The 23,235-nt window shown below is 33.9% G+C and overlaps 2 protein-coding genes across 3 annotated transcripts in view; one reads left to right on the top strand and one right to left on the bottom strand.

Annotated features, from left to right (window-relative positions):
- Nucleotides 1-23,235, top strand: part of LOC118185900 (A disintegrin and metalloproteinase with thrombospondin motifs 9-like) — a 524,770-nt gene that overhangs the window by 469,244 nt on the left and 32,291 nt on the right. For both annotated transcript variants that reach the window (XM_085807795.1, XM_035355846.2), the window contains 5 exons: nt 230-391; nt 4,152-4,310; nt 7,771-7,941; nt 13,267-13,437; nt 17,363-17,566. In XM_085807795.1, coding sequence (XP_085663921.1) covers nt 230-391; nt 4,152-4,310; nt 7,771-7,941; nt 13,267-13,437; nt 17,363-17,566 — 867 coding nt within the window. The remainder of the gene's footprint in view (nt 1-229; nt 392-4,151; nt 4,311-7,770; nt 7,942-13,266; nt 13,438-17,362; nt 17,567-23,235) is intronic.
- The window catches only part of LOC118185901 (caveolin-1-like), an 87,218-nt gene continuing 64,856 nt past the window's right edge, over nt 874-23,235 (bottom strand). The window contains exon 5 of the mRNA XM_035355848.2: nt 874-1,088. The gene's annotated coding sequence lies outside the window, so the exon portion shown is untranslated. The remainder of the gene's footprint in view (nt 1,089-23,235) is intronic.

Genomic DNA, 23,235 nt, shown 5'->3' with positions numbered 1-23,235 from the left:
GATTTTATTCCTTGCCGCGAACTAAATTGATTGAATGAGAAATATATCTGTAATGAGATTCGAGGAAATACGTTTATATGAAGTGTAGGCAAAACAACAAAAAAAAAATCTGTGTAATGTAATAGGCCGTACAAGGAAGTCATGTGGTGTCTATATTAAAGAGTTTTTTTCAATTTATATTAATTTCCTGCAAAAATTTCTAATGCGAATAATTAATTGTTATTTTCAGTGTTCTAAATCTTGTGGTGGAGGCATTCGACGTAGGCAGGTAGCTTGTTATGATGATGAGGGACAACTGAGCACAATTTGCGACCCTGCCAGGAAACCTCAAGATGTTTCGTCGTGTAACTTAGAGAAATGTCCAGAATGGAACATCAGTGCATGGAGCGAGGTACATTTATTTTGATTTTTTGAGCGAAACTTACATAATTTTCTGAATGCCGAAAGCAGCATTTGAAATAAATATGTAAGAAGGAACGACACTCTGTACAGTCTCTTTACTTTAAAAAAAATGTTCTTTCGACACTAATATTCGACAAACAACATTCAGATGTTCTAAATGCTGTTAAAAGGATGCAGAATCCAAGGTTCAATTTTGAAATAATTATAGAATATGTCGATCTCGTTGCAAAGAATTTGTTATAACTTAAAACTATTTAAAAGTTTGAAAGCTATTTCTAGAAACATTTTGGGAAACGATCTCGGTGTCTGTTTTTCCAGAAATTTGGTAGAGAGTTAAAAATGTTTGGCTGTGAAGTAACAGATAAGTTTATAAATGATGCCTGAAAAAAGTTTTAAAAACCAGTTTCTTCAGATAAAACAACTCAGAAATGATTTACAATATAAAAACAGTAAAAGTAAAAAGCGATGGAAATTTATTTTAACACTATGAAGATATGTACATGAATTCGTTAACAATAAAATCTCTGATAATCGAAATAATGTCGATGTGACAACTTTTAGAACTAAACTATGTACCAAAATTTTAGAAAACTGATACGTAACCTGTATCTGAATCTTCCGTATCCATCTAGTATCTTTCTCTATCCTTCTGTAACCTTCTTAAGCGTAATCCGTATCTCCATCTTCTGCTGAAAACGTTTCGTGAGAATGAAGTTAACAGAAAATTATTTAGCATATTCAGGTTTATTAGCATATTCATATTAATTATTTAGCATATTCAGACAACATACATCCGATTTATAAATGATATAAACGAAAAATGATAATATGGATAGTTTATTTAAAAACGATTTAATTAAGAATTTTGTAGCGGCTAAAACTAGGAGGATAAATATGTAATATATGATACATTTTATACTGAAATCCAAAATTGAGTACTGCGTTTTCTTTAATAATTAATTTTTTAAAGTTCCGATTATTGATTTGTAATTCCTAATTTAATGGAGGGGGAACAGGCAGCACTAAAGAAGAGCTTCGCACAAAGGTACTTCATATCCAAGGAGCGTCACTGCTGCTTACAATATCACTAAAAACCTTTCTTTGTACTTACATTTTTCTTCATGACAGACTGTATTCAACGTGCAGATACTCATGTGGATGAATCAGAAAACCACATGCAATGGATGATACGTTTTTTTCAGTCTTGGTGAACAATGCCTCTTATTTTAAACTACTACGCATGTCTAAATTCATGTGTAAAGAGCACGGTGCTCCACTGAAGTCTGGTTCAAGGCACATGTTGTCTGCGGGACGCAAACAGCGGTTCTTCTGGCATAACAATTATGAAGCCTTCCGGCAAACTGATCTTCCAGTGGCAGCATACAGCTTACGTGAGAACTCTGACGCTGCGCTGTATCAACTCTGTGTCACCGCGCTGAAAGTGAAAAATAACGGTCTTCATTCGTTGTTGCGGATCTTTGTCGATCTTGTGCAGGTCTCTCGATATCGATCCAATGTCATGAAACTGTTTCCAAAAACTAGGCATTGAACTCTGTAGTGACTTGCGCTTATGATTAGCCTGCCTGTAACCTACCGGCAGTTCTCCACCTTAATCCATCATCCATACTGGCTGGCTACTCATATTACCTGATACCTTATAAAATGTACCCAACTCTTGTAAGAAAGATGGAGAATGTCGTGAAGGAGTACGAGCACACAAATCGCCGAAGTCCCTTCGTGCACTTACATCCTCTCCACAATCGCTGCTCCACAGACAATCACGTATACGCTTGAATTCGTCTCTTAATATTTGCAGAATTCTTCGCCGGCATATTAGTACCTTTGGTTGAACACGTTTCATAAAAAATAAACATAATATGCAGTTTTCTTTATTTTGCACACGAGTGTATTTCATCAACAAATGAATACTGCATTATTTCAAGAGTATTGTTACCATTCTTCTCATGTTTAACACAAAATTCAATCATATTTATTCCGCATAGTCATGGAAGCTTCTTCTTAACTCGTAACGATAAAACATTCTAGATATAGCAGTGCCTCGGAATACGTTCGCTTTTTAAATACGTCCAGTTTGGTATACATCGTGTTCGGGGGCGAAAATATCGTGTTCGTATTCCAAATATCGTATTTAGTATACGATATTTGGAATACGACTCGAGTTCGATGAGTCACGAGTGCGTGCTTTAAACTTTTTTATCTTTTTCGAGCCAAAGCTATGACTGCCTATGATCGTCACTACGCCTATTGCTATCGTTCAATAAATAATCTGCGCTATAACTCTGAATTTTCAAGTGATTTTGCGTTTTTTCATGCTAATGTTTTGCAAATTTATTAACAGTGAGTTTTGGGCATGCTAATGAAAAGAGTCAACCAACGAAGAAAATTGTTATAATCACTATGGAGGTGAAAAAAAGAGGTTGTTAAAAAGTATGAAGTTAATATGCGTATCCGGTACTTAGTTATTGCATAACATATGCCAATTACGCTGGTGTCTGAAACTCTGGAACACAAAGCAGGTTAAATCAAGTTCTGTTGAGAGACGGGGATGAAACTGATTATCAAACAAAGATCAGAGACGTTACAGCATGTTGAAAAATTGCTTTTGATCTGCGTAAGGAAGAACATTTATGTGCAGTGCTTCATTTATGTACAGTGTATATTTCTTCCACTGCATTTTGCAGTTTACTATCAAACAATGTTATCATAATAACAATGGGATTAAGAGCAGATTTATTATTTTCCCTTTATTTCGTTTTGGAAGTTTTCGTTTAGTACGCACAAAGGATCTGGAACAGATTAATGAGATATAACGAGATACCACTGCGGCATGCTAAAAGCACTGTCTTAGTATTATGAGTGGTACCTCGTAACAGTGTAATTTTGACACGCTGTGACCAAATGTTTAAAGCCACCGTTTTCCAACTACAACAACAAACATATCAACGAATAACTTTCACAAAATCAAATGCAAGATTACTACTCTAATAGCGAAAAAGAGAATACGGATAGTCCAAAAACATTTCAGCCCACCCATGTAATTTCTTTAATTTAACCTTTGACATCATAGTGTATCAAATTTAGCACAAAAATATGCTTTTTCTGTTAACACTCACTTCTAAGTGTTAGTCAGATTATAATTACAGTTCTTTTTTTTCTATTTCTAACCTTTATATCAATTTTGAAACATATATCAGAGTATTAAAATATTAAAAACATAAAATATTAAAGATAATAGTAATTTTTTTCTAATAAACAATGACTAAAGCACGTAGCTGACTGGGCAAAAAAGTAGTGTTTTAAGTTTTTATGAAATCAGTCTAAGATCTGAATAACATTTTTGCAATTTAAAACAGTTTCACATATTTGGTGATTTTATTTCCTTTTTTCCACACATACACAGTCTAAAGCAAAATTCCTTTCAATTCGCAGTGAGCGGTCCTAGACTGTACACGTTAAATCTGCAGGAAATGGGACATACTAGATGGACTAAAAAAGATAGCTGTATTGGCATTTCTGTCACTTGTGATTAATATTGTGTTCAAAATTTACCTCATATGTTGAGAGTTCCTTCAACATTAGCTTTTCAAAAATGTAATCATTTTGTCATTCTCATTGGAAAAAAAGTGTTTATGCCTTAAATACTAAACAATGAACAAAAAATTGCTAATTTATAATTATATTTATTAAAATTCCCTATATAACTAATTTCTTTGAACTTGTACTTTTAGTGCTTATGTGGTAAATTTATTCAAACAAGGACTGTTCAATGCATTAATAACAAAGGGAATGAAATTTCAAAGGAGCGGTGCGAGTCACCTACCCCCGAAACAGAAAGACGTTGCAAAAATCCTCTTTGCCCTCAGTGGACCTGGTCTCCCTGGTCACAGGTGAAATGGTTTAATATTTTAAATATGAATTTGTGAAATTAATAATCTTAAGTTTTATCTTTATTTTTAATCTTAAGTTTGAGAAAATTGTATTAAAAACTAAATCTTTCTTCTTTCCTCAAAAAGGAAATTATTAGTGTCAATTTTTTCCAAAGAATTGCATTTCATTAAGGTGCAGATATTCATTCGGTTATATATGCTGTCATAAACAAAAGCAGTTTCATATTATATATTAAAAGAAAGTTAAATCCTCTGTCACATCCTATTCCCTATGCAATAACTTTGCAAATAGGGTGAATTTTGGATTCTTTATTTCCTATTCCTCATCCTAATATCTAACAATTATGCTGAATGCGCAAGTGTCGATTTTTCCAAAAATCACTCTTTTGTTTAAAATTTAATTATTTAGCTATACTTTAATATGCAAGAGGAATCCAAAGTTACTAATACTTAAAAAAATGGCTTATTTCCTGTGAATAATTAATTAACGCAGATTAGCACAGAAATGCGTGAAATCATGACTCTTTAAAGAAATTTGTGCACATTTTTTTTATTATTGTGTTAAGTGCGCGAGCTGTTACAGAGCTCAAAATACTTCTCTCTAATTGCTGATTGTAAGAAAAAGCAGCCAGACAGAGGCTCTGATCCATGCTCGAAGGCCGTATGCGATTGTAACCCCAACTCTGGATCGTAGCTAATAGTGCGATGTAACCACCCAATACAGCTCTGTAGAATGTGTGATATGAACGGACCACTGAATAATCGATGGCTGTAGTCTTGCGAAGACAATCTATTTACCCCAGGAGCCGAGTTTGTCTAAGTACAGATCTTAGCCAGAACGCTGGGTTGCCCCCAGGCGACCCTCGGAGCAGGGGGCTACTGAGTTTTCTTTACAGAACACTGCTTGAGGACTTGTATTTACGGGCAAAAGAAATATTTTTTTAGAAGTGTTTGAATGCATGCTGCTGGGTAAAGCCTTTTAAAGTTGCTAGTTGCGTTAAGTGATTTGTAGTACATATACATATCATTTCTGGTAGTCTTCCAACCAATAATCAAAGATTGCAGGTTTGGGACTTTGGATGACCATTCATGTTTAAAACGTTTGAAGGGAATCTCTCGACTCTCTCCAAGCATTGAAAATAAGAGCTTTTGTTTCATGTGAAATATCATAGCTGTTCGTGAATTCACAAAATCCTGTACTTACATATGTTTCAGTTTAAAAAAAATGCTCTTTCGTAATAATCTAACCAGAAATTTATATTATTATATTTGATAATGAGATAGTTCAGAAGCAGGAAGAACAAATTCAGGATACTAAGTTACTATATAATCTAGTGGATATAATTTAAACTAAAAATTTATCTAATTAAATCTTTAAACTAGTCCTCGAAATTTTAAATATTTCTGTGATAACCATAATAGTGTGCTTCGTAAACTTCCCTAAATATAATTTGTTTAAATGTTTACTGATTTTTAGGCCATTCGACGTATAGAGTGTAGGTTTATTTTTTTATTAAAAAAACGAGTTTTCAAATTCCTTCTTAAATTTTTGGAACCCAAAGTAGTGCAATATAGTAAACGAACTTGAATAAAGAAAATGTTAATTTACTTCTAAGCGAGAATTGCAAAGATGAATACTTTATTTCATTGCAAAAGAAAAGGAATAAACTGAAATATTCACTTCACTATCGAACTTACACTGTTTCATTGCTTGTTTTTAAAACTTAAAATGAAAGTTCTTACTTGCTGTGAAAAAGAGCAAATAAGAATCAATGTGTCTTCTTCCAAAATACTTTAGAATTCTAAGCAAGATTGTTAATATCCTTTGTGAAATCCATTTTGCAAAGTCCCAAAGTTCGACAAATTTTAACAAGAGAGAAAAGAAGCACAGGTAACGGAGATCATGATTAAAGCTGAAAAAATTAGTAAATCATACAAAAGTAGTTGGTGCTTATTTACTTAGAACCGTCTCTAATTTTTACTAAGTACAATTCCTCGTAAAGCTAGCATCAGTAGAAATGGAAGAAGTAACAGAAAGAAATAACAAATTATTTAGAAATTTAAAAGAAAAAATATTTTAAATCCATTAAAACATTGTGTTCACTTATTTATTTCTGTAAAGGTTGAAGTAACAGTCTCTCTCTCGTGAATTTTCAGTTTATAAACTATCTCTGTGTGTAACCAGTTTGCCTGTTGTTCTTTTGTCTGCTGTATGGTGCACTAAATCCGCTGTATCACCATCTGAAAGGATAGAATGGTGCGATTGAAGAAGATAGAGTCACTAAATGACATCGATTAACTTCACCTGCCAGAGAATAATTTGGTTTCGTATTTGTACAAATTTCAGGCTACATCACACATGACTTTTATGAGAATTTTGTATGCTTCTTATTTCAGATACGTTGTATTAATCGTGTTTCGTCTATCAGATTAGTTGCATTTTGTTACTCTGCGAGGAATTAAAAATAGGCTTCCCTTGAACTTTTGTGGTGCAGTTGTTAGCCCATCCAACTCGAAACTGAAAGGTCTCAGTTACCGGAAAATTACCGGAGAAAGCTTATCTAGATTCCTTGATTCCTAGTAACAGACAGCATAACTCTAGTGCTTTCACCACGAGAAATGGTGCTGTGATTTTAAACTACTGAAGAAAAGTTATGGTAAGCTTATATACTGTATGCTGCAAGATTGTAATCTACATTGTTCCTTCTGTAATGTTCGTAATCATCATATCAGGATCTTTCTCTCATGAATATGTAATTAAAATTTCTGCCCATCCAGTGACGGTTAAACACGCTGGCATATACATCAGATTTAAAATTTTTCGTCATAGAGTTCTGATATCAACATGTTAAGCTTTAAGCATACTCTCGTATAGTGAACAGAAATTTTCTCATTTATCAAAGTTGAAGGAGGAAGTAATCCGCGTGAATATGTAATTACTTTTAAGAAAAAATATCTGTTACAAAAGTAAACTTGTGATTTTAAAACGAAATGCACGTAACCAGACTCTGCATATAAAGTAATCTAAAACGTTATTGTATTGAAACAAATATGAACTTTGGTTGGGATTCATCATATTAAAATTGAATTCTAATGGAAACAAACGTATATATGAGTGAATAAATATTTTTTCCATTAAAATATGTTTTAATTACAAATTGGCTGTGTGAATTCGTAATGGTTTTCTGTGAGAACCAAGCAGAAAACCCCTACGATTTTATGCAGCCAGTTCCGTTCGAACCAAACCCGGGATAAATTACCAGTGCTTTGTAATCTTATCCATTTACTAGCGCATAACCTAACTGAAAAGAGATCTATATTTGAAAGCTGCATTTTCACCTTAATATTTAAAATATTTTAATACTAACAGCTCGTTTTTGTACTAAAATGTTAAATATTAAAGAAATGTGTACAAATTAAGAGTTGGTGAGCACATTATTAATATCCTTTTTCAATATAGTGCACTTCGACCTGCAGTCGTGGAACTCAAACACGTTTTGCCAGATGTCGGCGGTCTCGAAAAATTGTGCCAGATTCGGAATGCGATTTATTACCAAACCCAGGGCAACAAATAAAAATATGCCGAAGTAGGAGCTGCAGTTACCACTGGAGAAAGCGGAAATGGTCTAAGGTAAGTATTGTCTTCTTTCTTAGCTGGAACTGGTGTGCCAAAATTGGGCAAATATTTTAGAACACTTATTTAACACTTATTTAATATAACACTTATTTAATAGAACACTTATTTAATTCTGTTTGTGCTATAATGCTGTTTTTATGAGCTTCAAAGTCACAGTTTCTTACATGTAGCGTTTATCTGTCTGTTACTTACACTTAAAAGTAAATTTTATGAACATATTTTTATCAGTGAAACTTATTTTTTTTAAGAAAGGTAAGAATCTAAATAAATATTTGTTAGAGCTAAAGTTAAAAGGCTTGTAAATTGAATACATTAGATTGTCTATTTATTTTCATATAATAAAACTTGATCTTTTATATCTACTTTTATGTTACAAAAAAAAAAGAAGACAAGTTATATCGCATTCTTATTTTGTTGATATTATGCAGTTAAATTCTTTCTTCAACATTTCAGTCATAAAGATTATACTTTCAAGTTTCACTGTTAAACAGAAAAAAATATAAAGCCAATGAACTATTAAAATAGTTAAATCGATAACAAAAGTTTCTCAGTTTGGAGCAGGATGTTCTGACTTCTGAAATAGTGCAAGATTAAAGATATATCAGTGACCATCTTATATGTAATTTCCTACCTTGGTGATTTCTCCTGTGATGTAGGATTTGACCAATGGATGCAAAATAGTTTTAATATAAAAGTGTATTGAATTATTGTAGTCATATTATATCTTAAGAATAATTTAAAAATTAGAATATGATTTCTTTATGTAATATATTTCTGAAATACTTTGAGTTGATTCTTAAGGCAAAGTAATTACTTTCTGTATCAAAAATAAAAACTCATATTTATGAGTAATGTTATCTTGCTCATAAATGCTAATTGTTCTTAATAATATTAACTTAATCATAATGAATACTGATTAAGTAATATTAACTCTGAATACTGAATATGAAACTGGAGCTTATGATCTTTGACGGGATGAAACGGAAGAGCTCTACTGTTTTGCCGAAGATTGTTTTTCATCCAAACACTGAAAAACGTTTGAAAAATGACTAAACTCATGAGGTGTTTCTCCCGCCTTCGTGGTGTAATGGTCAGCACACTCACTCAGCGCATATTACAGAGGTTCGAGGTTCGAATCCCGATGAGGAAATTGCTCATTTTTCATGTTTAGAACAGTAAACGCCAAAAAAAAAAAAAAAAAAATTGAACTTAAAGTTAGGGAAAATTCAGCGTCGGATTGGTATGCATCTTTCGATGAAACGATTTAAATGCACAACAGGGATGCATTCACACAGCTTTTAAATTCTGTTCTGTCTCTAAAAATTTCATCTTCATGATTAAAATCACTCTTACTTCACATTATAACTTTCTGTCATGTTTATAAAATTTTCTAACTCCACTTATTTAAATAAAGGTCATATTCTTTATCCAAATATTCAGATGTATTTCCGGTATAATTTTTTCACAATATATATCGAATATAAAGTTTGTGAGTAAACTCGTGAACATGTCTGCTCCAAATCAAATTATGATCCTTTTTATGTTAAATCATTGCTTATTAATGTACTAGTTACAGGAGCACTAAAGTATCTACAAAACAGAGTTTACATTCTTTTTCTACAAACAACAGACACACAGAGTCTGTTTTAAACAGACTTTTCTTCGTTTTCTAAAGTCATATCGAATGATTATCTATGGGAAATTCTTGCTAACGTTTACATTTACTGGTTTCAAACCACATAGTCTAAAACATTTTCCTTCCCTCCGTTTGCTGAGAGAGCCCACTAACGATCGAGTTGCTTAAAGTCGCGAAACATTGGAGCTTGGGGCAGCCTCTAATCCTAATAGTTGAAGGGTTTGATAGCATACGATTCTCATACTTTTCTTCATCTGTAACGAGAAAATGGACCCTTTCCATTCTAAAATTCTTTTGAGATGGCATCGTTTTCTCGAAAAGCAAATATCCATTATGTATTCTGTAATAATTAAACAATTCTTTTCTTTCTTGGGTTAGAAATGCTCAGTGCTATTTTTTTCAGTTTTAATCACGAGTTAGATGAATTAAAAAGTATCACGGACAATTATAAATTTCACTGATTTCAGGCCATTGTATTCATTTTCAGTAACATGCTGCAAATTTATTTCCACGTTGCAATTTATTGAAAACCTTGTTGCATTCCTCCCAGTATCATGCATTTTCATTAAGGTGACAAAAATAGCTTCTTTGTGTTATTTATGTCTCCATGTTATAAATATGTTTTCTTAACCTTTACTATTACTCCATAATTAGAAGAACTAAAAAATAAAAAAGTTCTATAATATGCATTGTTGGCCATTAAAACTGCTAGCTCGTGAAGGAAAGCAATTAACAGAATCACTTTCATATCACAGGTATAATTGTACTGGGGGGAATGAAATAATTAAAATTTCAGGTAATTATGAGGTATAAAACAAGCAGAAATCAGTACCTCCCAATTCTGGCAAAGTTATTTGCTGTTATACTGCTGGGCACGGAGTTGGCAGGACTTTGGACAGTATACTTGGTTAGCAGTTCATGCGGTTTTTAATTTTATGCCAGAGTTTATTATCATTGGTGGTTGGGTGTTGCGGTGCCTGACTCTTTGCAACCACTGATCGTATGTTTGCAATGCAACTTCATCACTACCATTATAAGGTATTTCTCCCACTTCCCTAGCGTGCCTTCGTGGTGTAACGGTAGCACGTTGGGCCGGTATTCTAGAGGTCCGTGGTTCGATTCCGGGCGATGGCGGTTGCATATTTTTCATCTTTTCTGCTTCCAATTAACCTAATTACTCTACAAGTGACGCACGAACTAAAAGGGCTGTGGATGATGATTCTCCGCACCCAGGATTTGGCGACTAGGTCCCCTAAAACCCTAGTAGCCCTTTAAAAAGGGGAATATATAAGGTATTTCTCCTACTTCCCTAGCGTGCCTTCGTGGTGTAACGGTAGCACGCTGGGCCGGTATTCCAGAGGTCCGTGATTCGATTCCCGGCGAAGGCGGTTGCATATTTTTCATTTCTGCTTCCAATTAACCTAATGACTCTACACCATGTTCGCGTTGTTCAAAAACAAAAAGCTTCTGATCATCTCAAGCGGTTGCTCTGTTATCAAGTGGCTCAGGTTGTTTATTGACCCAAACGGAGTAGTAAAACTTGATCCTTGTTTTTTACTGCAGAACCTTAGTTACACTGCTTATTATTAGTTTATTATACAAAAATTAGTCTCCAGAAGTTTTGACTTTAAATTGTTAATAGGTATAAAAAATTGCGTTAACTCAATAAAGTTTATCTCAAGTGTCTCCTCAAATTTGGCATCTAAAGGTTTCAAGTTTTTGTTTTAGACTTGTATAATGAATAGGGAATATTTTAAAGTGAAATTTTTCTTTCTTAGAAATTTATGTAGAAAACTAGTTTACATTATATGTGGAATGTTCCCCACCCTTAGAATTAAGAAAAGTTTGTAAAATTCTTTCTTTTTAAGAAACTTTATAGTTGTAAGTAAATATTTAGGATTACTGTTAAGTAAGCAAACTTTTCGAATACCTTGTGTATTTCTATCTGTCTCTGTATAACGAAAAATTAGTATGCATTCATTACTTTGTGTAATCATTAAAACATTTGATACAATTAAAGTTTCATCAGTTCTCTTCTGATAATTTTAGTATCCATTTACACATTTTTAGGACAGACCTTGAGAATCTTTTAAAATTTATAATTGTCACAGTTTTGATTTAAAATACACATTTTACTTGCATACCAGCATTCTGCTAAATCAAAGCTTCAAAAGAAATTAAAATTCACTTTATTATAACAAACATGAAGAAAGTCAGTTTCTATAAATATAGGGAATGATATGTGCTCAAGCATACTACTTACATTTATTAACCCTTTGCGGCACAGTGTGTCCGGTCTGAACACACTTAAAACTTTCCTTCTGTATGCACAGAAAAATTGAATGAAAAAGGATTTATAGGTTACTATAGGTTACTCTGAACCTTCTTTATTTATAGTAGATGGCAGCTCAACACAAACCAGTCCATATATTTCAGCCAAGCTTAGTTTTTTAAGACCCTCATTTTTCAAAGAAATTTTCCAGATTTTTTTAGGGTATAAAAGGAATTGTTTGAAAAGAAATTTCTATGTTATTTTTTGGCTGTATGCTAATCTTCTTATTCTATATTAGTTTTAAATTTTTACCTTGAAATCTTGCCTAAAATCAAACGGCGAACCCTAGGTGTGTCCAGATCGGGCTCACCGATAATCTAGAACAACTTAGGGTCTGTATTCTTTGTTTCTCCGCCTCTCATCGGTCAATTCATTGACAACAATGCTCGTTTCAGCACTCTTTTCGAAGCTATTCAATCAGTATGCCACTTTGAGCACACCCACAGAATTAAAACGATAAGTGCTATCTTGACAAAATTTTACTTGTGTACTCCTCTAAGCCTAATTAGACTGCCTACCTTTTTTCTTTTCTTTTCTTTTCTTTTTTTTTTTTTTTTTTTAATCAAAACTGAGACTTTAAAAGGTAGCGTGCTGGAAAGGGTTAAGTCAATGTTTTATATTATTTGTGTATCAGAAAGAGTTGATTAAAGAACAGATTAATGCTCAAAAAGGTATAGAAAAGAAAAGAAATTATTTGCATTGAGAAACCTAATTATATACTACAATGAATTTTAAATAATAACAAGTCATTTTTTCATTAAACTTCGAATAATTCTTATAAAAAATAAAGCTACTCTTCGTTGCATGCACTGTTTCAATGAGAAAAAAAAGCACTACTAAAATTGTTCTTTTTGCAAAAATGTTTATGTTTTATGTTCAACAATAATACCATCCAATGAAATTCACCGTTTTAATCAGCTACTTTACGACTGACCTTCAAATAGAATTTAAAACTCTGGTGAAGGTAAATTTTCTTTTTTCTTTTTCCTACTTCTTTTTTCTCTTTTTAAATTTTGCCTTTCTTTTTTCCTCTCCATTTTGCAAGGAAGTATAGTCATTCATACACAGATAAAAGAAGAAATTTGAACTAAAATGCTCTCAATTTGTATTTGCTTTATTAATATGTTTTGAAATCAAATTTCTAGCATTGTAGATTTATAAATTTACATTTGCTGTATTTTATTAAAAGTAAGAAAGTATGCTACTCGAATTGTGTGTTTTCAATCTATATGTCTCATCAGTGTAACATGAAATACTTGCATATCATTCAGTAACTTAAGTATTTGATCATTAGAATACATCACAATTAGAAAAAAGCTAATCGTTTTAACATTTTATTTTTTGTTTGCAGTGCTCAGCTGTATGTGGCAGAGGATATAAATTCAGAGAAGTATCGTGTGTGAGTGGGAACAATATGACTGTTGCAGATTCCTTTTGCAGTCACAAAAGGAAACCCAGAATTAAAAGAAAGTGCCATCAGTATCACTGCACTATGACGTGGATGACAGGCCATTGGTCTGAGGTAAAATAAATTTAAATCCTATAAAGTCTGAAATTTATTTCTGTGTTCTCTCTTTTTTATCCCTCAGTTTGCCTTCTTTTTCGTATTGAAAGTCACGTCAATTCCTAATGAAATTTCATTGTTACATCCTATAACGCTTTTATTAAATATTTCTTAGAAGTATGCTGAAAAAGTACTGAAGTGATCTTAGCATGTTGATAAAGTAATGAAAACTGATGTTTGATATAAGAATGAATATTGTTAAAGAAACGAATTCATGAGTAACTTCCAGCCTTGGGAAATTTACAAGATTTAAAATATGTTTTTATTTTAAAATTTTTTATTCATTTATCTTTTAAGGCTTGCTAACTTTTGTGTTTTTTAATTCCGTATGAAATAATATTCCTTTAAAAATCTTTAATGGGGAAAATTTTGCCACAGTTTCAGTAACTGGATAATTTGAAAAATCGCGCCTCTGCTTCTCAAGTTTTATTTTTATAGACTGTGAATCCTCTTTATGTTCTCTGTAAATTTTTCTCTTTTAAAAATATTTTTCCCCTTTAAAGTTTACGAAAGTTTTTCCAAAAAAATTGCAAAGATCCCAATTATTGCTCTCTAACGATCAAATAAAAATATTCCATACATTATGATAGTATGCTTTAAAGAAAATGCCTTATCCATTTGAATAGAAAAGAACATAAAACTAACTTTTTATCTTTTTCGAAGCGTTATAGTTAACATAAGGTCGCCGTTTTGGCATTTTGACATAGCCTTGTGCTAGAGCTTTAATCCCGGAGAAAGCATAAATGTTTGTAAGTGTATAATATCTTTACAGTCGAATATTCAAAAGTCTTCTCCAGAGGTTGGAAGTAGGGAAAGAGCGACGACAGATCCTCCGAATGGTATCCTGTGCTGCACACTGGACAAAGTTGTCAGTGAAGAGACGAGGAAATAATCTATGGGTGCAGAGATTCCCGACGAATGTTTCATGGAGGTTTAGCTAGTAAAGTACCATGCTGTAGTTTCTCTTCTTTGCATAAGCTAATCTTTCACCTTTACTTAGGAAAGTTCCCGGCCATTAGGGGTTGTTATTGCCAGAGGGAATTGTTACTGCTAATTACTAGCATGCTTATCCCCGTGGAGTTAATAATGTACTAATGTGCTTATCCGCGCTATTAGTTTTTAGAGTAATTTCGTAAATTATCGTGGGTGGGACCTAAAATGCTTATTGTTGGCCTGAGGCCTTAGGTATTGCTGGTGGCAAAACGATTTAATATTCATCTGTAGTTTAAATAAAGAAGTCCGCAGGATTTGGAATCCGAGGATTTCATATCATATTTTATCGTTACAATGCATCATATAGTTACAAATGTAGCCACCTTCTACATGATACGAATCCGAGCTCAACGGTTTGGTAGCCATCTTTGTTAACTATATCTTTCATGTCATTTGCTACATATTTTAAAGATATGTATTATAGAGTATGTAAGGTTATTATTTAAAACTAACCAGTTATTATGATTTGGATCTGTACTTCTGGTTTTCGTATTTCTCACCAGAATGTAAATTAGATAGCTAGTGTTTGACTGAGGTTTTCGGATTTTAAGACAAAGGGCGTGTCTGGCTTTGCGTGTACGTTGGGTATTGGTTCCTCCTAGCTCGGATAGTTTTAATTTTTCGTCTTTGTATCATATTCGCTGCTGACGATTTGATTTTTCCGCTCCGGTATCATTACTGAGGCAGCTTCGGATATATTTACATTGTATAGTCTTTGATTACAATTTCACATTTTAATATGAATTTCACTGTTCCTTTTAGTTGCATCACTACGAGGTATGGTTGATACGGTTAGCACAAAAAAGGCGTTTATATTCTCCATTTCTGTTTAAATAAAACATTTCTTTACAGTCTTATCATGACTTGTAGTTGTTTCAGATCTAGCGATAATTCACTTCACATCTGATGGGGTTATTAATTCTAGATCAAGTAAAACCCCACAAAACTAAACATTGTTTATTATCACTAATAATTATAATTGATTTCAGATGGCCATTAAAACTGAAGCCTATAGTAATCTAACAGATATGGTAATAAAATATGTAACATCATGAAGTTCCAAGAGATCTTTATAATCTCAAACTGTAAAAGTAATTTTCGTTGTTACAGTTTGGTATTCGTAGAAGAATAAACATTCAAACATTAAAAGCAATTTTTTATAAAGTGTCATAATCGTTTTGTCTTTACTTTTATGTTATTTAAATGTACTGGTGTTTAAAATTAAAGGATTAAAAACTGTTAAAAGTAAATTGAACTTTTTGTTTCAGGGCTAGCGAACATATAGAAATTACCCATAAACATTTATAAAGACATGTTACCTTACTTCAAAATTGAACAATAACGAAATATTATTGCTAAAAACAAACTATGGCCACCTCGAAAAAAAGGAAACTGAATCATCTCCATTGCCAAAGGTATATTTAGTTAACAGGATGCATTGAACAGATATTTAACATTTGAATTTTCTATGGAAAAAATATTAAAAATGGAAACTTAATAAATATAAAAAGGATACTTTGCGTGCAAAAATAGGAGCAGAACACACTTTCAAGCTACATAATAGGAAAAAAAATGATGGTAGGCTCTCTCTTTTAGTTTAAAGAGCCGCTGGTGTTTAATGTGTAGGATTACTAACAGAAGTGTGAGAATGTTATAGAACAAATCTTCCATCATAATAATAGAAAACATATGTATTTGTACTAAAGTCTTCATCGGTCAATAAAGAAGTCTCAGGATATTTCATCAATGTATCAATCAACATCTTCAAACCCCTGAATTAACAGTTGGATGAATATATACGGATGCTAGAATAAATCTTAACTTTCTGTTAACGATTACATCAACCATACAAATACCGCCTGCTTCCAAATCCTGTATTCTCTTACGCTGTTTAACTATAAATTCTGTTGCTTCTTTAATTTGTCTTTTATAGGTAGCAAAGGCTCTTTTTAATAATATTCATCGCGGAATTTATGTAATACATGATCTAAGGTAACTTCTGTGTTGCGTCGTACCCGATTTTTCTTTGCTGTAAGAGAAAAAGTCCACCAGGTTGTAGCAGTAGCCTGTTTAGGAGGCCTAACTAAGTAACTGCATGCTTGCTTACAAACTTTAATGGTGATTAGTATTAGCTTATCATATAAGATGTCAACTGCTTAGGTGCTGCCGCATAGTCATAGTGTTCTGATTAGCTCTGGGATATGCGCAGCTATATGTTTTTCATTTTTTTGGTGACCATCATAGCAAGTTTTCAATCTCTTTGAGAAAATAAGTGTCCGAATTGCGTTGCTTATTATTTTACAGTCATTCAGCGAAGATATATCTCTCGCCAATTAATCCTGGATTTGGATTCCTGTGTTTGCTGTGATTAGCGTCAGATCAGGCCAGCTTCTGGTCCTAGCAATTTTTGAGGTCGAATGTAAATCCAAAGCGGTGTCAGGATCTTCAGATCATGCGTAGGAAATATTCAGATAACTGAAAATGTCTGACTCTCTCCGACCCTCCTTGAGTGTACTGATCATTTGCCAGATTAATAATATCTGAACACTTTCAGAGTTACACCTTTGCATTTGGCCAAGGTATGTGCACCAAATCGAACATGTTTCCTTTCATAATTCACTCGTGTTTGCCTTATTTGCATACTTTGTGCGTAGATATTTTCTCAGCAATGCATTTTTATGTTTTGCAGCATCTATTTTTTATAAATAAATACATTCATTGTAATTTTAATTGGGGTTTCTAAATATTGCACCACTTTCAAAATTATCCTTAATTTTGAACATCAGTACAGTTTCTTATGATATATGTGTTTTGGTATTCATTTTATTCTGTAAATGACCAGATAACCACCAAGCTTTATCATATTCATCTATAACGAAATGTTATTTAGTGCTCCAAAACTTGTGGTAAAGGAGTCCAAACCAGAAATGTGACATGTCACAGAGTTAATGCATATAAATGGATAAATCCAGAGCCAGTGCCATTTAAATCCAACGAGCAGTGGTGTAATATGGATGACAAACCATCGACTATGAGAAGGTGCAGTTATGGAAATTGTACTCTGAACGTCTGGAAACCTGGGCCATGGTTGCCAGTAAGTAATTTTGCTATTTTTATGTTGAAAATTATCTGCATTTGCCAGTTTACTCGATTCGTTTGGAAAAGAGGATTTAATGATTGATATTTCACGCGTGTATTTGCTATTGTATTGGTTATATTTTTAATAAAATATTATATGGCTGGAAAAATCATTCTTATTTCCGAGAATAATTTTCAATACATCTGTTATAAAAGCAAAGGTAGGAGATTACTTTTGGTAGAGTGTAAGTGTGGCTTATAATGTTACCTCTAACTGTGAGTTCATATTAAGGAATTCCGAGATAGTTGAAGATTTCAGTACATGAGCGCTTGCCCCACTCATAAAAAATCAGTTAGCAAAGAAGTAAAAAAAAAAATATTTTTTAAGGATGCTTAATTTATACAGCTGAGATTGGTATGTGTGTCCAATATTTTTAATTTTTCGCAATGATGAACACTTTTACAAAATAAACTGTAAACGAAAAAAAAAGTGTATAACATATACGAATAAATTCTGTCAGGGATACAAAGTGGATAAAATAAGTCTCAACCAAACAAATTAATCTTTTCACTTATTTGCACTTATTACGTTTTTAGTGTGATGTATGTCAAGTGCTTTATCCTTTCTAATTTTTCATAAATCAGAAACCTTTGACTTATATTCCCGTCTTTAACATCAAGATTACCACAAATACTGATTTACTACGAACCAGTGTCAAGCTCAAAAATTTATAAGGGGGGGGGAGAAAGCAAAAAGTAAGGAATACATCTTTTTTCCCTCTTGAGCTGACTATTCTGTTGTGATAAACGCTAAAAAATAAATTTATTGACTAGATACATAGGGTAGGAGAACTGAAAAGCTAAACCTTATAGTTATAAGCTAGGTAAATGTTTGGCGTTATTTCTGTGCTATTATTATCAAAGTTTAAAACTACTTTGTATGCAAGTCAAGGTTTGTAGAACGATAAAGGCGCCTAAAGGAATACTCATTGCGAAGATTGAGCACTAACTATTAGCGGCAGTAAAAGCATTAACCTTAATATCAAATTTCTCTTGTTTTTTGCGGAAACATCTTATGTTAAGCAAGCAAAATAATACCTTACGGGGTTACAGCCGAAAACATCGCGGAGAAAACAACGCAAGGCCAAAACGTCGTGCTACAAAACATCGTGGGAGAAAACATCGCAGTTCTAAAACATCGTGGTACGAGGGCTATCCAGAAAGTAGATTACGTTTTGGAATAAAAAAATAAACAAAGTATAGGAAACAAATTTTATTATATACAGATGAAAGACACACTCAAATACTACTTTTCTACATAGTCACCATACAAATTAAGGCATTTATCGTAGCGATGTACGAGCTTGGAAATTCCTTCGTCGAAAAATTCGGCCGCCTGCGCCTTCAACCACTTCGTTACCTCTTCTTGCAGCTGTGCGTCGTCATCAAAACGCTGCATAGCTAGCCACTTCTTCATTGCTGGGAATAGGTGGAAGTCGCTCGGTGCCAGGTCGGGACTGTACGGCGGATGAGGAAACAACTCTCACTTAAAAGATTCAAGAACTTTACGAGTGACATTTGCCGTGTGGGGCCGGGCGTTGTCGTGAATCAACAAGATCTTAGAGCTCAACATTCCTCTGCGCTTGTTTTGAATTGCTCTTCTGAGTTTTTGGAGAGTTTGGCAATACCTTTGAGAGTTTATTGTAGTGCCTCTTTCCAGGAAGTCCACCAAAATTACACCTTTTCTGTCCCCAAAAACAGTCGCCATCATCTTCCTTGCCGACATTGTTTGCATGCATTTCTTGGGTTTTTGGGGAGAACTTGTGTGCCCCCACTGCATTGATTGCAATTTCGTTTCACAGTTCACATGTTTCACCCATGTTTCGTCACCAGTAACGATGCGATCGAGTAAAGAGTCACCATCCTTATGGTAAGCGTCCAAAAAGTTCAACGCTGCAGCCATTCGCTGATTTTTGTGGTCCTCTGTCAAGATTTTTGGAATCCATCTTGCACAAAACTTGTGGTAACCAAGCTTTTCGCTGATGATTTCGTGCAACAAACTTCGCGAAATTTGTGGAAAACTCAAAGAAAGTTCCGTTATTGTGAAATTTCGATTTTCACGGACTTTAGCATCGACTTTTTCGAGAAGTTCGGCGGTCACTATGCTGGGTCTCCCACTTCGATCTTCGTCGTGAACATTGGTTCAGCCATTTTGAAATCTTATGACCCACTGACGCACTCCACCTTCAGTGATAATGTTGTCCCCATACACTTCACGAAGCTGCCGATAGATTTCTATCGGTTTACAGTTTTTTGCAGTCAGAAACCTTATTACTGAGTGCAGCTCGCGGGATTTTCAATTAACGCAGACATTTCAAACCGTCACAGTATCTGAACGGAGCACAGCACGAACCTCTCACTAGCACGGCTAGATGCAGACTGAGCTGCGCAACGCTCTGACCCCAAGATGGCCGCGCTAGCTCCGCCCCTAGCGGACACAGACGGAAACGTAATCTACTTCCTGGATGGCCCTCGTACAAAACATCGTCGTCGAAAATATCGTGGTAAAAAATAAAGTATCTACAAATCATCGCATGACGATAACATCGCAGACATGCCTTTTTCAGGCTTTAATAACTGTAAATGGATATTCCCATAATGATTTGTGAGCGCAAGTGATGTAAGGAAGGATAATTTTTACTTTCACATTTTTTTATTAACTAATAAATTTTTGCTGAAAAAATAAGAAGGAAACTTAAGCATAGAAAATTAAATGCAACTTAATAGATTATACTTTTTATGAAAAATTACCTGTAAAAACTTTATAAAAAATGATTTATTAATGGTCTTTGTTAGTTAACTATGTCGGTTTAAAATTCTATTAAGTGCTATAAGTTGCATTAATTTTCTATGCTTCCTTCTTATTTTCTCAGCAAAAATTTGATATTTAATAAAAAATATGAAAGTAAAAATTATCCTCCTTTACATCTTGCGCTCACAAATCATTATGGGAATATCCATTTACAGTTATCAAAGCCTGAATAAAGCATGTCTGCGATGTTATCGTCATGCGATGATTTGCAGATACTTTATTTTTTACCACGATATTTTCGACGACGATGTTTTTAAACTGCGAAGTTTTTGAACCGCTTTATTTTCGACGACGATGTTTTGTACCACGATGTTTTAGAACTGCGATGTTTTCTCTTTGCGATGTTTTCTCCCACGATGTTTTGTAGCACGACGTTTTCGCCTTGCGTTGTTTTCTCCGCGACGTTTTCGTCCGCGATGTTTTTGCCGCGATGTTATCGGCGGACACCACCTTACGGTGGTTTAAGTAATCTCCAGGAAAAACAGAATTAAAATCTGAAATGTAAAATGCTGAAAAATCACTGATGAACGAAAGTGTATTTTACCCTCCTCATTAGTGTCTAACGTGCTTTTCCTCTGTTAAAGTACGCAGTTGAAAGTACAATGGACTTAAAGAATGCTTAAAGTATTGAGCTAAAAATAACTGCTGGATGTTACAGTAAAAAATATAATCAGTTTCAGTTCTCATAAGGCTTAGTACTGGCATCTACCCGTTTGATGGTTTAGTGATATTTAGAAAGATAACAAGTTTTGATCTACACTTTTTTTTTTTTCATTTTCTTTCAACGAGCACTCACTAATGGATACAGGAAACGTCGTTAGAAGGAAGCATATCCAAACTTATTATCCATATTATAGAACCATAAGTAATTTTTCATATCTCATTAATCGAATCATCTCTCACTTCTGATTGTGACATAACGTTCTGGAAAAGTCCAGTAATTTCAGTTGCTTATGTCGTGGCATTATTACTTATTGTCTCAATAGTATGTGTATATATACAGTCAACTCGCGTTTTTGCGATCTTCGATGTAACGGTAATTCCTGTAAGTAAGTCTAGACAGATCTGTTTTGCAGTGTAATAAAAGTTTTCTTTCAGTATTAAAAATGCATTAATTAATGAAAATAATGTTCTAACGACATTTTTGAATGAATGAATAAGGTAAAACGTAAGCCTTTTTGTGTAAATTAAGTTTTTTTATTTAGTTAGTTTTAAAAGCAGCAAATTTGAAGCATAATTACGCCCATCCATTTCTCAGCTCATTTGCTTTCTTACGGTATAAAATTCTGTTTTGTCAGAAAAAGAAATAGAATGATTCTTTAGAGATTATAACTGGACATTGCAAAATTAGCTTTGACACAGAAATATTTTATTTATGTAAAAAAAGATTAAATTTACGTGGCCTTTCCGCTCGCACGCAAAGTGAGCCTTTTTGGAAGTTGAAGATAAACAAAAGTTTTGAACTGATCCTGCTTTTGCCGATTATCTGATCGTTTCTCACACGCATTATTTATGAACGCAATATTTTTTTTTAAACTGTGTATGTAGCGTGCTGTGTTAAACCTCTCTTTTATTATTCACATCTGTTCTCGTTTTCTTCTCTTGGCAATTCGTCAAGGATTTTATCCCGCAGAATTTATCAGTAAAAAATTTGCTGAAGAATTTTATAGCTTTATGAAACATTACAAGTTATGTTGTCGCTAAGCGATAAAAGAGAAGAATGAAACTTTTTTTTCCACTTTTTCACAGCATTTCAAAACAATATATTTTTAGTCATTGAAACTTCTAAAAGCGCCCAGCGTACCTGAAATTCCCACGAAAGGTGTGGGAAACATGTAGCGATATGTAAACGATTATCTTCTCACAAGCAAGCGTGTTACAGGCAAAAATAATAACACCTCAAAGCAGTATAAAAAGGCAGATTGAAATGCTAATTTTTTATTCGTAAGTCGTGTTTACTCGTTGCTTCTTTGTGTGTCTTCGTCATGTAATGCCCCTTGTATCAAGAAGGAACTCATATAAATAATGCTTAAAGTTCTATCGCATGAATATCTTAGCTACCAGTACTGCAGATTATCGTATAACCTAATGACTGCTCATATTCTTCAAGATCCAATAACTATAAGAATCTCCAATTAATGCGTCCAGCAGGACCACAAAGAGGCAAGCGGAATCTGCATAAAACCCATTTATTTACCAATGCCCCACATGACAGTTATTTTATCTGCATCACTGTTAGAGATCGTATTACCGCATAATATACCCTGGCTCAAGAAGTGGGTGTGCTGCATAACAGCAAGTATCTGCGTGTACAGTTAGAAGTGAACGGGATACCAGAAATTCACCATTTAGTCATACAGATATAGTCCCATCGCACTAACTGCTCTTTCCACCCCAGTTTTGAGGGAAAACTCCACGAGGAGCTGTCCATTGGTCTCCCATCCCTGTTCCCCTTCCACCAGGCTTTCGAGAAGACTTCCGCCTCGCTGTATATTTCGAGTGCCCCCTTGCCGCACAGACACTATATGAGTACAAACATCCATGTCTTCTCCGAAATTCGAACTCGGCTCCATTGGTACGGCAGTCAGGGTTACTAACCACTATCCCGTCTGGGCGGCAAAATCTAGACTATCTACATCTACAGTAAGATATCTGCAGCGTCACAGATTATCAACATCCTCATACTGCAGTACAAGAATCAGCTCCTACAATGGTGTATTCAAATGCGAGCTTGAACGGCCGCCCTGATGGGTGTAGTGGTTGACGCTCCTGGCTGCTGTTTGGTTGGGCTCAGGTTCGAATCCCGGAGAATC

This window comes from Stegodyphus dumicola, chromosome X1, assembly GCF_044657685.1.
Source record: "Stegodyphus dumicola isolate Sdum_Otavi_A_Nest chromosome X1, ASM4465768v1".
NCBI classification, from domain to species: Eukaryota; Metazoa; Arthropoda; class Arachnida; order Araneae; family Eresidae; genus Stegodyphus; species Stegodyphus dumicola.
Note: the sequence above shows the minus strand (reverse complement) of the source record. Positions and strands in the feature narration are given on the sequence as shown.